The following is an 18702-nucleotide window of genomic DNA, read 5'->3' as shown; positions in this document are numbered from 1 at the left end:
GCGGCGAAATATTTTTCCTAAAAAAACAAGCCGACTATGAAAAATTGGGAACCTGCGGCCCGCGACGAAATATTTTTCCTAAAAAAAACACGCCGACCATGAAAAATAGGGAACATGCGGCCCGCGGCGAAATATTTCTCCTAAAAAATAACGAGCCGACTATGAAAAATTGGGAAAATTTTCATTTTCAACAGATGACAACGCGTACTATATTTTATCCCCAAACACTATAATTTTGGAGTCTCTGTACTATAATTCCACTTTCAAAATATGGCAACACTGAACAGAACTGTCACTCACATCTGGTGTTCTGACTTCTGACATTGAATACAATTATTTGGAAAGAGATTATGTATGTTGGAAATATAGAATATCTTATTGCGCGTATCTGTAGTGGCAGTAGTAATAGTAGTCGATATAAATCAAGTGGGCAATTGAGTCGTTGACTGGTGTGGACGCTCATCCGTTCGTTGTCGCTTCAAGCCAGACTCGCAGACTGCAAATCTCTTTGTATACACCCAGTGCGGCTGTGCCACTTATCGCATTTGTCGCTTGGCCTACGACTCGACGGCCGTCTCTTATCAGTTTTTAGACTTTTAGACAAGCTGATTCTTTTTAAAGCGTATCGCGAGGATGTGTAGCCGTCTGTTCAGTTAGCAATATTCTACTGGAAACCGCTGAAACTCTGTTTCGAGTATATCTTTAAATTTAAAAGTGACAAGTGATACAGATTCAATCAAACATGGAGTGCTATACTTCGGACAGTTGCGACAGTGATTCCAGGGAGCAGAAAACATTAAATTTATCCGGACGGATGCTGGGTTTATCCGCAATTAACAATTCATTGGCCGAATGGGCGGATGGAGAAAAGAAAACTTCCGACCAATATGAAATAATCCTGCTGACTGGCAATAGAATGACAACGATTCCTGACAATATATTGCGATTTTCTAATTTAAAAGTTTTGGACGTGAGCAGTAATGGATTGAAGACTCTGCCGGATATTTTCAATACATGCCCGCTGGCCTCCCTCACGGCGAAGCACAATTACCTGACAAATGAATCCCTTCCCAAGTCGTTCTATGACAACTTGGGAACGCTGAAAGAATTAAATTTGAGCGGCAACAGACTGACATCTTTCCCGGAACAGTTACTCGATATGACTTCTATAAAATATTTGTACTTAGGATCTAACAAAATTACAAATGTCCCCAAAGATATATGGAAACTGATAGGGTGAGTTAATTGAATCCTTCTAACGTTATACGATGACAGTTATATTTAAAAATCTGCATTTCAATGTTTAGGACTCTTATGAAGATATGAACTGATCTTTCTGTATAAATTTGTAGCACATTTTTAAAAACAGTTATTCATAAGTTATAAGTATTTACAATATTTTTTTCATTCGGAATAATTTAATTTTTCTGGAATGGTCCAATGCCAATGTTTCATTTTTATTTTGTCAAAACTGCCAAAGTAACTCTTTGACATATCTACAGGGTACACCAACAGAAGAGAACAGAAAATTTTTTAGTTTTTCCAGAAAAGACATCTGACAATAATTTGTAACAATCACCCTTATTGCAATACAGTAGGTCCTCGAATTTCGTGATTACATTACGGATTTTTTTTTTGTTTAAATAATATTTATTAGTTTCGAAGGATAGGTGAAAATAAAATAGTACCCACATACATTTAAGAAAATAATCCTCTAATCCCCGTTTTTTATGGTTTTTGCTAGACTTAATGAAATTCGTAGCTCCCTCTCTATCTGCACTGGCAGCCTCACCTGTTACGATGTTGTGTAGTTTATTACGGCCTTTTAATTTTCGAATCAGCTTACAATGAATGTCTGAGTATCAACACTATCATCATTTATAGACTTGTTCAAAAAGATTTATGGCTTTCTCCTGTATGAACATAAGGCTTATTGCAATTTGTTGTTGCTGCATTTTATTATCTTCTATCTATATAACAAATATTTTTCCATTTCTTCTATTAGGTAATATTCTTCTTTTCTTGGTAATTATCATAGATTGCATTGGTACTGATTTTTTTACATGGTCCATGATTCGACCTTTATCAATAATTATAAAATTGTTCTAATCGTAGAATGACACAAAATACTTTTTTTTAAATCAATTCGAATTAAACTCGAGGTCTTACTGTATAGGGCGAGCTCTTTTTTAAGTAGGTATATATAATACGTGTTTAATTAACTGTTTCTTTTATTCAACATATAAGACATAATTTGAAAACATCTCATGCATATACCCATGAGAAAAAAAAATTTATAACGTAATTTGATGAACATTTCATGTAAGAACTACTAGTTAAAATTGTCGTAATTAAGTAGGATTTAATTTGAATGATTGTGGCAAACTGAACTCCAGGCCATACAGCAAGTGAATATTTAGTATCTTATCTTGTCAATGATTAAGATACTGACAAAACATACGATATCTATCATGTCCTGAACACGTCGTGAAAGTATGAACAAAACTTGGTCCATTTATAATCTATTAATTTATTTGCATTATCTAACTTTTTATGAATCCATTTCGACATTGAAATTAAAATAAGTCTGTAGTCATACAAGCTCATTGTATGCATTTATTGTATTTCTATATAGCTTATATAATAGCTAGATACATAGCTTAATTGGTTAAAGCATATTGGCGCTATACCAGTGGATATACGGGTTCAAATCCTGTCGAACATTGTATTTTTTTCAAATGTCATTTTTCTAGTCGATATATATTAAGGGTGTTCACAAGTTATGTATGTTCACTATATGGAATGTCAGTGGCGAAGGGTGGAGGTAGGCTGTTAAGATTCGCTATAAATAGTGCACACTAAACTTTTTTAGTCATATTTATTTGATTTTATTGAACTAAGACTACAATTTACAGATGGTGTTAGTTAGTTTTTAAAAATCAATTAAAGCCAGCCTAAACGAAACCATAATAGTTTTGGTCTAATTTGGGCAATACGACAAAATTGTGCACACTTTTTCATTCATAGTTATTTGTTTTCATTGGATTAAAAATACATATTACACATATTGTTGGTTATTTTTTTTAATTCATTAAGCCCTGCCTAAACCAAACTATAATAAATAAAAAATATTATTCTATTTATAAAATATTCAAAGTTATGTATGATTTAATTGCATAATTTTAGATATTTTATAGATAGACATGTATTTTTTGACTATTATCTATTATGGCTTGGTTTCTCAGGGTTTAATTGAATTTTAAAAACTAACTAACACTATCTGTAAATTGTAGTCTTATTGCAATGAAAACAAATATGTATGTCTGAAAAAGTTTAATGTGCACTGTTTATGGCGGATCTTAACAGCCTACCTCCACCCTTCGCCACTGTGGAATGTTACATTCTCAAATCTTGTGAATTATTTGTTGAATAAAAGAAATGGTTTTGTGGTTTTTAGTTTAGTTTGTATTGAACACAAACACAGCTTTGAAATAGTCACTGAATCTTCTCTTTTGAAGTTATGGGTGATGGGTTTGAATCCCGCCTCTGGTAAATTCACATGTTGTTTTCTTCTTTGTATTTAGACAGATAGTAACCAATCTAATATGCTGAATGCTAACAACATGACGGCTAACATTCATTTCTCATTAAAAAATCGCAAGATCCACACGAGACTGTCAGTAATGAAACATGTTTTGTATTGAATTTTTGAAACCACTTATATTTACACAAGAGGGCTTATTTATAAAACAGACAATACATTGTGTTGTTAAGGAAACCAAAACTGACGTACAATGTAACGTAACCTAATATTATCCATTGTATTTTCAAGTTTTCATGGGTGTTTCACAATGAAATTTGTTTTAGCTCAAAGAAACTGTAGGTATCTATTTCATGGACCATATTATATTGTTATTTCATCTTTGTAAGTAAAAGTTTCCACAGACATTGTAAATCTAGTATATGTAGTCTCTACTTACGGGAAAACTCTGTGAGAGTACATTATAAATAAATTCGTTCGTCACTTAACAATTTTTTTTATATTGGTACATATCGTTATATGGGCTTGTCTCGCTCGACCCCCCTTCCACCATTTCCCATAACTCAACTAGAAAACTTTAATTTGATTTCAGTCTCCTTATAATGTCTCACATTTTAACCAACAACTTACGTATAAATGAAGTCCTCATTTCTTGATATATCTTATTCGAATACAGAAGTCCGTTTCTAATGGGGTCCCGACAAAACAGCACGAACCAAAACCGCCCGGACATTACCACCCAGGCATTGCCACCCAGACATTGCTGCCAGTGACGTCCCTAGACAAAATGCCGCCCCTAGGCATTACCAAAATGCTGCCACATTTTTTTATACTTACAGTACTTTTTATCATCCTTTCATGACTTCAATATCTAAGAAATGTGTTGTATGGATACATTACTAACAATACCACTAAATCTAATTTAAATGCCATTTCTGCTTCAATAGACAACATTGCGTATCTACGATTTCAGATAGGTACATTTAAAAATACGCCTGACAACTTCCAAAAGGAGTAACCAGCAAACATATTTGGATAAATTTTAAATTAATGTAAGTATGTACCTACCTACAATTCAAATATTATTTGCAAATCTACACGTGTCATTGCTGTTCACTAAGGACGTGACGTCCAAGGACAAAGGAAGTAAACAAGAACATAGCGAACTCGACAAAAAAAATAAAGTCCTTTTAAATCTTTTATGGTAATAATTAGTACATTTTGTTTCCAACCAGTGAGCTGAATTTTTTAAGGCGAATTCTTTGCCTCAATTTACGATCACATGTGACTTCAACGCCATCTAAAGGCATCTACAGGCATCTACCATGAATTTCTAAAAATGTGTTACTAAAAACTTTCGTCGATCGCAACCAGATGGCAATAAAATATAAAATAAAATATTGTGTGTCGCCACATATTAAAAATCATAAGCTTGATAAAAATGCATTTAAATTTATTATATATTTACTTACCTATGTAAAAATATTTACAATTAATATTTTCCCCATAAAATATTTACAATTCTAACATATCTATTTGATTTGATTTAAAGTGTTTATGATTTTTACATTTTGTTTACCGTAGTTTTTTTTACAGTGGCAATACAAGGGTATCCTGTCCAGTCAATGAACCAGATTTTTTTACGTTGTCAATACGAATTAATATAAATATTTTTCTACAGTAAAATTCATTTATAGTAGTAAATGAACATTTAAGTACAAATGTTTATAAGATTGAGTTTAATCTTGTACAATTGACAATTACATCGAATTTCTACTAGAGGTGGAATAAAAGAATGATATGAAATGAATAGCAAAACAAATGCCATTCGAATTATTATTAAACAAAATAAGGAATATACAGTTGTACTTGGTTATTACTAGGAAGGTTGGACCGGCTGAATGTGCTCGTTATAAGCGGTACTCGTTATATCAGAGAATAGGTATTTTTATTGTCGGCGAAAACAACAATTAGACACTTAACTAGTGTCATAAACGTAATCTGTCCCCGGCGGCATCCTGTCCGATCGGATTTTATTGCTTAGGGTCGAAATGTCTTTAAACGATCAACACATTACCAGTATTTTAGCTCGGTATATCCGATAAGTATCTCGTTATAACAGTGAATAAAAATGTACGGAGAAAATCATATACCAAATGTCAACGACTGTTTCCTCATTACATCCGAGATCTCGCTATGTCCGAGATTGTAATAACCGAGTTCGACTGTAGTTATAATTATGACAATGTCGATATTATATAGACATCCCAATTCATTTCGTTTCAACCATGTCCGATCCTAATGGGTTCATATGGGCCTCCACAGAGTGGACGGTTTGTATTAACTAACTAACTATATCTGAGATAAGAATAAAGTAAGACACGCAACGAATTGAATAAAAAAGAAGTTGGAGGTAAGAAAAAACGTAAATAAACATGCGAACAAATCTTGATAAGCAAACCCAAGGACAAAATAAGTGACAAATTAAAAAAAAAATTGTAAAACGTAAGAAAAAAATTTAGAATTTGAAGTAAGTGCACCACTGATTACATAATATTCTAAGAAAAAGACAGAACGTTATTTCTTTGAAAAAATCTAATGTCGATTTTAAAGAACAGTGCAAGATAAAATAAAAGATAGTTTTATTTATTTTACCTATAAATGTGTAAGTGAAATGGATTTGGAGATATAAAAAGAAACCTTATTGGCCCAGTGGTTTCTAGGTGTGGACTTTTGTAATTCCCTGAAGATCTCGAATAAATAATTAAAAATTATCAACACCTATACCATATTCCTAGGTATCTACTATGATTGAAAAGTAGATCCTAATTTTTTGTATTTATGATTGCTTCATAAAAAAACAATATTTACGACTTTATGATGTAGCAGATAAATGAGCAACTAAATAGTGATCCAAATATTATGAAAAGTTCAACTATCAAAGCATCACGGCATAAAATTAGTAATACCACGGTTATACACAATTTATTGTACCTACCTATTGTAATAATTTTCTTAGTTCATTTAATCGTTTTTAATTTAATTTATTTTCAAATTCACCTCTTATGTGTTCATTCACTGAATTGTTTACCCTATATTTTATGGAGACTAATAATAACTTCTATTTTCTACATACTAAATTATCAACCTCCACTTTTTGACAGGACGGCACACAGTTATATAGGCACGTAGATAATAATTTTAAGGCCGTAGACAGGAATGAACGTTTGATGGCCCAAATATAGTACAATAGTATGTATGTAATTAAAATTAGGGTACAAGTCGGTTATCCTGGATACAGCGGCAAAGACATTTTGAAAATAGCCTATATACTGGATTATTTGTTAGGATTACCTAATCTAACTTAAACTAACCCAAACTAACAAATAATCCAGTATATCGGCTATTTTCAAAATGTGTTTGCCGCTGTATCCAGGATAAACATATAGAACAAAAGTTAGTGAAGTGGAAGTTTGTCGAGGCTGTTTTGATCGGGTTAATTTGTCTTTGAATAATATTGTGACTAGAAATTTTAACAATTCTTATTATTTTTAACATTGTATATTGTTCATAATTTTCGCGACTACCACGTGAATAGACGATTTTTTTTTACTTATAACATTTTAAACACTTAACATAAATATGGATAAATTGTACAGTTACTAGACAAAGATTAAATTTGATGTGTGTCAGAAGTATCTTAGGCATTTTCGCTCGTATGCTTTCTTTATATTATTATGAAACTATATTTATTTTAAAATCGCTTTATAAAAGGTAGGTACGTCAAAACAGTAATAAATATCTGAAATAATTACACAACACTATTTCAGAAAGTGGAGGTTGATATATGTAGTCCATTGACATATGCTCCAATATCGCAAACAAAAATTATTGACAGCAGAATTAACACAGTTTTTGTCTTCGTACCTGGCGAACCTTTATTTTCAATGTATGTGTGTGTGTATGTATTTTTTAATCTATGCAAGTACTGTTTCAAAAATAGTTCGATTTATTTCCGCGTTAGCAGCATATGTCGATAAAGTCTTGTCAAATATTCATTTTATTTACAATCGATTCGTTAATATACAAAAATACAAGATTAAATTTAAATAACTAGCCTAAAAATTGTTAAATAATATTTTTAATAGAAACGCTAATCGTTTTTTGCGATAAATTAAGTCTGAACCGAGATGTTTCGATTTTAATTGCATGCTTTCTAACCTCTAAATCGATGTTTTTTAAATTTGAAAAAAAAGATATAAGGATATAATAAATTCCAATTAACGTTTAGCGTTTCCCTAGGTAATAGATTTACGTACATTTTTATCGTAATTTTGATAATAAATCTTATGTCATTCATTCTTACCACCCGATAGAAATGTACCGAATTTGACACGTATTTTTGGTATATAGAACTCCACGATACATCTTAATTTTTTATTTTATTTTTCTCATTACTTTTGAATATATATTTACCGATTAATAAACTTTTCTAGCTATTTTTCGATAACAACTTTACCTAGAGACATCACCTTAATGGAAATATATTTCCGTTATTACTAAGTTTAGGTAGCTATTTCTATGTATAAATAATGATTCTCCTCGATTTGCCGCCCTTCGGGTAACTGCCGTCCCCAAGCGACGCTCAATCTGCCTACCCCCACGGGACGTCACTGATTGCTGCCAATACAATTTAGAATTTGTATTTAGAAAGAGACAATTTTTATTTTTACATAATATTATATTTTTTTGCATACACAAATAAAAAAAACATACGAGTAAAGATATAAATTTTTTTTTTTAAATTCAATTTTAATATTGTGTGCTAACCATTGATATACTACTGGATGAATCATATGCTTCTTAAAATGACGCCCGATTTTCAGCGACTCGGCCAATGTTAAAACTTACTGAGTAAGCCCGATCTAGCTTGCATCTTACTCTAACTAATAGTCGGCGCATGACGACTTGCTCTGTCTGCTTTGAGTTGCAGTACCCTTAGGTTCACTATTCCAAGAACGCAAATTTAGTTTTACAGCCAGGGCAATACGGGTGAAATTCGGGAATCCATATTAACGGTCTTAACGCATTATACCTACAAGGAAATATTATAAGACGATATTCATAATATCTTTTGTGGTACATTTTTAAAATGACACTTGTATGGGAACTCCTCATCTAGTAGTATATCAATGGTGCTAACCTTCTTAAATATTCTAAATTAGAAATACTACAGTACAAAGGCATTAACTAAGTGTTAAAAGCTGATGATTTTAAGTTATTACTCTACTAACAGCTGCAACGGATTAAATCTCAAATTATACCGATTATCGTGTGTATGTAAATTTCTATCGATACGCAATTCGCAAAAAAAACACTTGTTTTATATATTTTTGTATTTTTTGCGGGCGGTTTTGTCTAGGCGGATTTATCCGGGCGGTATTGACGACCACTGGTATGGGCTTTACTGGGAAAACCGCTTTTGAAATCCGTGTTGAATAGTTATATTCGTCACAGAGGCATTGATATAAGTACTCATAAGGAAGCGATAGAAAAATTTGGGCATGGTACTGTAAATGATGCCGAAATTGTAATCTATATAGTGTCCTCAGTTCGAAGGTGTATGTAAATACATCAAGAACGAATCCATGACCTTAGAGTTTACTCTTTATCTATAAAATATGAATCGAGCGCATGCCACTTCAGTTAAAATAAAAATATCACGTGTCATAAAAGTGTATAAACAAAAAAAAAACGTTTTATTGCATTTAAAATGAAAAAAAAAGCAATTTCATCTTATCAAGGTCAGAATGTTATGTCAATAAGAAATAAATTACAGAGAATTATTCTGATCACCAAACCGAGATAATGCAAGTCATTCTCACAGACGGACCTACACGAACCTAGATAATTTATTCCAACATTTTGCAAATGTTGGCCTTTCACCTCATAATAAATACTTAACATGAAGTATACATTTATTACATATTTCTTATTATTAAAAATTTTTGATTATAAAAACGTTCACAACGTTAAATCAAAAATTACACTTTCTGGAGCTATCTATCTACCTGGTACTATTTGTGTTTGAAATTAGTATGGATTATTAATTAAAATGCCTGACTTAACAGGCAAGAAATGCCCTCACGATTCAGTTTAACAGAACCCTTTGTTACCCTGATTTAAACGTATATTGAAAGACACTTTGCTCAATCACAAGTATATCTTTAATATTCTCTTGTGTTTGACACAGAGTAGTGACCTGTTACTCGAGCAATGAGTACAAGTAACAATATCAAGGCTCTTTGCGTATATTCTGTAAACAAAGAGTTTCATAATGAAATAGTGCTTTAAGCAATCAGTTGAAAGAGCCCAGGACTCTTATCAGTCATCAGGAAATGTAAATTAATTTGATTGTAAAGTGGAAATCAATATAATTTATATTATAATTTCATAGGAAATATAAACTTGAATACTTCCAAAGCATTATGTGAAACCATCAATTTACGTTGCTGTAGTCAATGAGGTTTGAAACTTTTTACTGCGCTCATATAGACACACTCACAAACAGAAATATCGTAGAGTCCACATTCAGTTCCGGCTCACCTATATTGGCTGCACAACACCTAATACCAATACGTCGACCCATGAACGTCTCAGATGAAGTATTAAGTAGTGAATTACCTTTATGAAGTGTCTGAAATTATATGCGCGTCAAACCTATGCGAATTCAGCTAAAGCCTATATGTATATACTATTATATGGTAACTCAATGGCTGCAGTCATACAAAGAAAAAAAATGGATGATATTTAATATTTCAGAATGTCATTACCAGTTGTATTTACTTACATCACCCTTGTAAACAAAGATGTTGCGATATTTCCAACATACCATGCACTCATCAGTCATCTGTTTCGATTACAGTGTAGACATCATAAGAATAATTTTCAGTAAATAGCTATTAAATTTGTACCAACGTCAACTGATCGAATCATCCTTGTTTATGTCCATGCTATTGACATTAATATAAATTGTGCAACACAAATTTAATGGTTCTGTTTTGTAGAATCAACGAGTCACTTTATTGTTTTGACCTGTTTACTCAATAGGGATATTCTAGGTATTTTTTTCCATTATCGCGATAAGTGAACTCATTTATTTACAATGTACATCAAGTTAAATCGTATTTCTAAGATTTTTATGTTTTTATATTATAAAGATACCTAATAAAAATAAATACATTTCGTGTTGATAACATTTTCCATAAATATGATCTCTATTATGTTTGGAATAAATAAAAAACAAATGTCAATTTATCGAAATAACCCTCTTCTTCTTGTGCCATCCTCTACCAGAGTTTGGCCACCATTTTGTCATCTGGTATTTGGAACTAATTCAGTGGAGCAGCACTTATACTGATCATGGTGGTTTTTAAATCACAAAATGTAATGTTTTCTTCTGCTACTTTTATTATTGGACTTGAACTGGTGAATGCTGTAGTAGAATGACGCATCCTTTGAATAGAGACCTATACCTAAACCTGAGACTCAGTGGTGAAGGGTGGAGGTAGGCTGTTAAGATCTGCCATAAATAGTGCACACTAAACTTTGTCAGACATATGTATATGTTTTCATTGAAATAAGACTACAATCTACAGATGGTTTTGGTTAGTTTTTAAAATTCAATTAAACCCTGCGAAAACCAAGCCATAATAGATAATTGTAATAAAATACTCATCTATCTATAAAATATCTAAAATTATGCAATTTAATCATACATAACTTTGAATATTTTATAGATAGAATGGTATTTTTTATCTATTAGAGTTTGGTTAGGCAGGGCTTAATGATTTTAATATGTATTCTTAATCCAATGAAAACAAATAAGTATGAATGAAAAAGTGTGCACAATTTCATCGTATCGCCCAAAATATACCAAAAATATTACGGTTTGGTTTGGGCAGGGTTAATTTGATTTTTAAAAACTAACCAATACCATCTGTAAATTGTAGTCTTAGTTCAATAAAAACAAATGCGTATGACTAACAAAGTTTAATGTGCACTATTTATGGTGAATCTTAACAGCCTACCTTCACACTTCGCCACTGCTGAGACTACATAATATTATGGTTCACATCCATAACCACTAAATTCTTTTTAAACCATCTTATAGTATTATTTCATTTATTAAGTTATTTCACACCTACCATAATAGAGTAGGGATCACAATCAGGCCCTAGTTAACTAGATCGCATCTCATCCTGGTAAAATTCATCTAGTATCTTCCATCAATAATTTGACGTATAATGTGGATGCAGGGTATGGACAGTGGCGGCCGGTGGTATCAGCCTAGCATTTTCTGGTAGTGCGCAATGGTTTACCTTCTATAAAGAGAAGATCTTCTTCTTTCACCCTGTCACGACCCAGCATTGGGGCATAGGGCAAGCACAAGTTCGCGCCACTTTTCTTGGTCCATCGCCAACTCTTGCGCCTCCCGCCATGTCAGACCTGCAGCACGTAGGTCGCTTTTGTGGCACCGCTGCAGGGTGAGGGAGGGCCGGCCATGGCGACGGAACCCTTGAGGCTGTGCCATAAGGCTACGGCGTGTCACACTCTTTGGCGGCATCCGGAGCACGTGTCCTAGCCACGTAAGGTTGTAAAGCGTCTTTTCATGATTACCTCAATCACCAAAGGCTGCCGTGTTCTCTTACCGATTTCTCAGAAGGTAAATTAAATGTCTTTGTTTATTTATACTATTTCTCAAAAAAGTTTTTGAACAGCTAGAATGATTTAATATCAATAAAGAAATATAAATGTCACAGTTTATGGCTTTATGCTCTGAGCGAACAATGCATTAGCCAAATAAATAACCGCTGATTTGTTTTTTTATTATTTTGAATGTATTTGAGTGGTTTAGAAATAAACGCGGCAGTTTGTATTTTCGTAAAATGTTGGCGTTTCATTAAGTATGTTAACTGAAAAATTTATAAAAATCAACTCCCCTACATTGTTATAAAACAGAAACTGGCGTTTTTGTTTCTAGAGTCCGTTTCGTGCGCCGATCTAAAAGTGTGTAAAAAATTCTAGACAAAACGCCATTACAGGAACATTCGACTACCATTTAAGTAGTATACAATGACCTCATTGTAATCCTGTGCAAACTGAAAATCTATTTGGATCGCAAGCGTTTTGCGCTCATGAACGGAATATTGTTCATAATATTGCTACATGTTCTACTTCGCGAAGTGAGTGATACACGTATGAATAACAATGAAAAATTGAGTGATGTCTTCAAAAATGCAGGCAGTGCGTAGCACTTGCATGGTATTAGAGGAGCCGCCGCTGGGTATGGACCCAACAGGTTGAGCTAATCAGCTATAACTAGATTGCCAATTTTGTAACAGAAACGTTTATTATAAGCGGCGTGTGAATGAATCGATACTACTTATATTTTTGTATTTTACAAAATATTTTTTTTGTCCAGATGATTATTTTTATTAATTTAGAATCACATTATATTTATTTACTCATTGTACTTATTACAAGCCACAAAAGCAAGTAAAAAAATATACAAATGACCACATATTTTTGTATTTCGCCGCGAAGGGAAACATCGGCAAATATTCTGACAAACAAACGAGTGTAGCCATATTTGGTGGGAACATTTTACTGTTTCGTCGGAAGTAATATTTGTCGAATGCTGTTTTGATTAAAGCACACAAACATTTGATTTGATAGAAATGTTTCCAGGTGTGGACTTGTGTCGAGTTTCAAACGATCGTATTATGACGTATATCAGTATTGACTAGATATTATGCAAATATTGCCACAGAACACTTCTGTATTTATAAGTAAATAATATTGATTTTACTACACCTATCAATAACTAATCCTCGTTTCTTCAGTCAGCGGAGCTACCTCCCCACTGCGCAGTATGCAAGTTCTATGCTCTATCTTGAGTTGGATATGATGTTTCAATTTTTGCCAATATTCAGGCAGAATAAGTCTTTATGAAACGAATGGTATACAGTCTGTTCTTGTTTTATATCTATAAGAGATGTCTGGGCTTATTGTATATTATCAGTTTGGACATTGGATTGCAGTCGTCTATCCAAATTTCTCTTTGTTCAATAAAGTACCCATTAATGCCTGATGTATTAATTACATACTGATAATGCCTGACATTTGCTCTCAGATAAACACTAACCACTCTGCCTATATAATAGAGAAAAAAAACTTGCATTTAATGCTTTCCGCTATTATTTATTATAAAGAATAATAGTTATTATTGCCATAGTAATAAATACTTTCGGGCTTTATTTTCTTATATATGTTACGCCGAATGTGCGAAATTCTATTACATGAAATGGGCAAAATTTTGGCCAATTCATGTAATAGTCAAGCCCGTTGCCTTATTCATGAATTAGGTATATTATCTGCTGAGTGCGTGAATTCGCCAGGGTATAAAGTAAATTTAATACGGATGGTTTTATTAGTTATAATTGGACATAATATAATATTATTATTATTAGGTTAGGTTAGGTTTTGTAATTCTGAATTCAACTGAATGTCCATTTTTAGGTTAGCTAACAAGTGTCAACAAACTATCACAAACATACATTCGACCATTGCACGATTGATACCCAAGCACGAATCAAATCACGAAAATACCTTTTAATAAAATTCTTCCGTTATCATATTATAGTTCTAGATTTTTTTTGGGCATAGTAAATGGATATGAACGTCATTGTAGTTATTGATTGGTATATTTTTATATAATCAATGACGTTTGACACATTTGGTTAGTTTGATTAGTTACAAAAAACACCACCGGAGCGCGACCATCTATTTTGACCAATGCATGAGCATTTGACACATTGGTTTAGTTGCAAAAAACACCACCGTAGTGCTACTATCTAATTTGCCCAATGCATGAACTAGGCAGAAAAATTACTGCCGAATTCACGCCCTCGGCAGATATTTTGCCTAATTCATGGATAAGACAACGGGCTTGCATTTTTCATGATTTAGGCAAAATTTTGCCCATTTCATGTAATAGTCAATTTCGCACATTCGGCGTAACATATACATACTTGAAGAATGTATTCTCCACTGTCACATGGGAAAGGACAATTTTTTTTGCGGTATAACCATTAAGATTTTCCTTTTTTATTTCAGCCTACAGATATTGGTACTGGGCGGAAACAAAATTGTGGACATACCCGACTCGGTCGGCCTGTTAAAGAGTCTTCAGATGCTGGTCTTGAGTGAGAATTTAATCGAACAGCTGCCGGCCAGTATTGGAAAGTTGAATCATTTGAAATCGTTACGCCTCCATAAAAACAGACTCCGAACACTGCCTACAGAAATTATCACATTGAAATGCCTAACAGAGGTAAGAATGTCTTCAATTCGTACTTAGATATGACCTGACTCCATAATATAACATGAACTCTTATGCTGCAATTACATTATGATCACGTCACATGCTGGCACGGCGACAAATTTAGACTATGGTTTCGTGATTCCGCAATATATTTTGAATGATCACTATCTCTATAAATTCAATGATGAAGAGTGCCAACTCTAATGTATTAGTATTTTGAATTAATATTTATGCTAATTTAAAATAATCTTAACAGTTTGAACCCAACCAGCAGACCATATATTATAGACGTAAACACCAGACATAGATAATAATTTAATAGAAAATCCAGAGGAAACCACTAAAAACAAGGGACACACAATTTTGACATGATTCGAAAATGTATAGGCCTGCAGAAAATAGAAATAAACATTCACTGACTAGTGCGGTTCATGATGTTGCGCGATACGCATGAGGTGACTTCATTGTTGTTCTGGCGATTTCGGCAGATTTTGCTAACTGACAATGTTTGTTTAAAGGTTCAAAATGTGCTACGGGATGGTAGCATCAGTCTGGTAACATTGTAAATACCTACCAAGAAAAACGACTACACATTTCTCACTGTGACAGCACGTAACGTGATGATAATGTATTTGAAGCATCAAAGTTTCATCAGATCAAGTTTGTGTTCGCTGAGTAGTTGCACTGGAGCTTTTCAATAATGTAGCATTCAAAATTTTATTAGATTGTTTGTCTTACGTATAAATGAAGCTATAGGGACTTAACTCATCTAAGTCATTTATGTTAAAATGATGATGTGAATTCCTCGTGGAAACTAATGTGATTAATAAACATATTTAAATAAAATACATAGTTTATAGTACACGAGGCACATGCGTTATAAAAAAGGCTTTAAAATGTCAACATTGAGCTTATTTCTCTTTATACTATTCTAATACAGAACATATAGTGATGTTATCTTTACAGCGGTTAAATAACACTTTACTTAAAAGAAATACACTGTTTAAATGAAAGTAGCCCATATCAACAAGAGAACGCAAATATTAACAATACAATGATTCGGTACAATTAGAAGTTAAAGAAAAAAATCTATACTTTGTATTAACGACATATCCGGTAATGACTCATTTAATGATGAATCTTAAAGTTTGAAATATATGTAAATGAAATATTCCACTGAGTTGAAACAGAGATAATGTGCGCAAAATATTCTGCTTGATAATGTACAATTCGATTGACTGGGTGAACGAACCTATAAAATGACTAAATTTTATTATAACAACCTTTGATTTATTATCATTTTTTGTTTATGTTTATAGCTAAGCCTGAGGGATAACCCTCTTGTAGTGCAGTTTGTGAGAGACATCACTTTGCAACCGCCATCCCTTCTGGAACTAGCAGCACGCTCCGTAAAAATGCAAAACATGGAACTACAACCTGGTGACATTCCCGCTTGCCTCGCTGAATACCTTGAGCAGGCTCACTGCTGTGTAAACCCAAAATGCAAAGGTAATTAATTGTCAATAATGAATTATATTCTTCTTTATGTACCGTATTCTAAATGAAAGAGTCTTTGGCTAACACTTTCAAACTCTGTCATATTCATTGGGTTCTGCAAAATGGCTGACACAGGTAAGCTAATAAATTATCATATTAAATTTGTCGTATCCTCCCAATGATTTTTATATTGTCTGACCAAAAGGGATCTCGACAACTGCATAATGTTTTTAAAATATACAAAAGGGTCCACTCATTTAGACCATTCTTGTGAATATATTTTTTTTAATAAATATATTAAATACATATAAAGTTATCAGTAAACACATTTCCTATAGACAAATATCAGCTTAATTTATCTTAGACGAAGTGTTATGACTTATTATCTAGTTTTTACTATAAATAAGTTATTATTATTCTATTTATACAATGCCAATATGTATTTTTTTTTAAATTTACATTGACAAAACATACAATCATAAAAAAAAAAAAAAATTAAAATATAAAAAATTTTTAAGCCCAATGATTTTTCTACATTAATAATACATGAGAAAATGGCATAAAACCTATCTCATTATTTGTATATGGTTATATATATAATTAATTACAAAAATATTGATATCACCGTAGGTGTTTTCTTCGATAGCAGAGTGGAGCACATAAAATTCGTAGATTTCTGCGGGAAATATCGATTGCCACTTCTTCAGTACTTGTGCAGTTCAAAGTGCATCGTGGGCAGCTGGGAAAGTAGAGAGTCCGACTCCGTGGCCAGGGGTTATATGATGAAGAAGGTTCTTCTCGGGTGATACAATGATAGTCTCACGTCTAAAGAAACATTGCATAGTAGTAATCTACATTTTGATGATAAAAAATTGTCAACAAAACTGTATTATGTGTGTTATTTTATAATAAAAAGTTTAATTTGTATGACATACATATTACGTTTAGTGATTGATCTTCAAGAGATTGTTATGAAAAAATTCATTCGGTATAATTGGAAATTGAACACATTGTCACAACAGACCTAGATACAATTATAACCGTAATATATTTTTCAAGTCTTTTGAAAACTAAAACTCTATTCTATTAACCTTTTCTATGCCTCACGATATTACTATAGCAGTATCTGACAGGCCGCAGATTTTTAACGACACATGTTGAATGTAGAGCGAAACTTTACTAAAATCGCTGTAATACCGATGATTTGTGGCATAGTATAGTATTTCATAATTATTCAAACAGATGTCACTGTGTGTTTAATTTGTTAGATTATGCAAATCAATCGACATTGAGATGACTCGCAAAATTTGTATGTGCGGCCTGTCGATCACGGCCTCATAGAACGAGAAAACTCGCTAAAGACATAGAACCGGTTAAGACAATGTGTGACTCGTTTTTCGATTTCAGATATTATAACTAAAACCAATAAAAAAAACCATATTTTTATACGGGGATGTTAAATTAGTTTTAAACTTTGTCTTGTCTGACTGAAAAACTGTGTAATGTATGTATGTACTAGGGTATTTTTATACTGTTAATATAATATTATGTACTATGGAGGTTATTATAGGTTTATCGGTGTTACTTATTAATATATGAATTAAAATTGTGATAATATTTGTAGCGAAGAAACAAGAGATTCGATGAAGGAAAATAGACTACAGCAATATTAATTATATTTGAATATTGTATTATTATGATGTGCCACTATTACCTATATATTTTATGTATGAAAATAGTCAGTATGAACACTGCGTAAATTTAATATCCTTGTCGATTTATTAAAATCTCCCATTGGTGGGGAGGTGCGATTAAAATCGGTTTTGCGGAGAATCATTTTTTGGTTTTGATTTAATAGATTTTCTTGAATTGGGTAATGTGTGACACAAAACTTAGTTGGGTATTATTCAAACGGTGTTGTTTTTACCAAACAGATTATTGTTATATCGTATTGCAAATATTCTATTAGATATCCTCTACTGCATTGTTATCAAAAATGTTATTGTGAATCTGTGATTTGGTAACTTGAAAGTGCCTTCTATAATATTCTAATAAAGAAGTTTTCTTTAACAATGTCTTTCTTTCGCTCATTTTCCTTCTTCCTTCCTTCACCCTATCGAGCACATAGCATTATTTTACTTGGATAATAACAAACTATTCTGAGATGCAACAATATTTAAAATGAAATCCCCGCATCATCATCCGGATGTACCGGAAGTGTGGCAACCTGGGGTAAGTTTAGGACCGTCATATCGAAAGAAAATGTATTAGTAGGTAT

At 32.6% G+C, this 18702-nt stretch overlaps 1 protein-coding gene across 1 annotated transcript; it reads left to right on the top strand.

Moving 5' to 3' along the window:
• The first annotated feature begins 294 nt into the window (after nt 1-294).
• Nucleotides 295-18501, top strand: LOC147070857 (leucine-rich repeat-containing protein 58). The gene is made up of 4 exons (XM_085948965.1): nt 295-1236; nt 14720-14936; nt 16247-16436; nt 17055-18501. Exons 1-4 carry the CDS (start codon nt 743-745, stop codon nt 17228-17230), a joined length of 1077 nt encoding a protein of 358 aa, XP_085805091.1. The 5' UTR covers nt 295-742; the 3' UTR covers nt 17231-18501.
• Nucleotides 18502-18702: the final 201 nt, after the last annotated feature.

The sequence above is a fragment of the Rhyacophila brunnea genome, unplaced genomic scaffold, assembly GCF_057557595.1.
Source record: "Rhyacophila brunnea isolate RB1 unplaced genomic scaffold, BYU_Rbru_1.0 scaffold_21, whole genome shotgun sequence".
Taxonomy (NCBI): Eukaryota; Metazoa; Arthropoda; class Insecta; order Trichoptera; family Rhyacophilidae; genus Rhyacophila; species Rhyacophila brunnea.
Note: the sequence above shows the minus strand (reverse complement) of the source record. Positions and strands in the feature narration are given on the sequence as shown.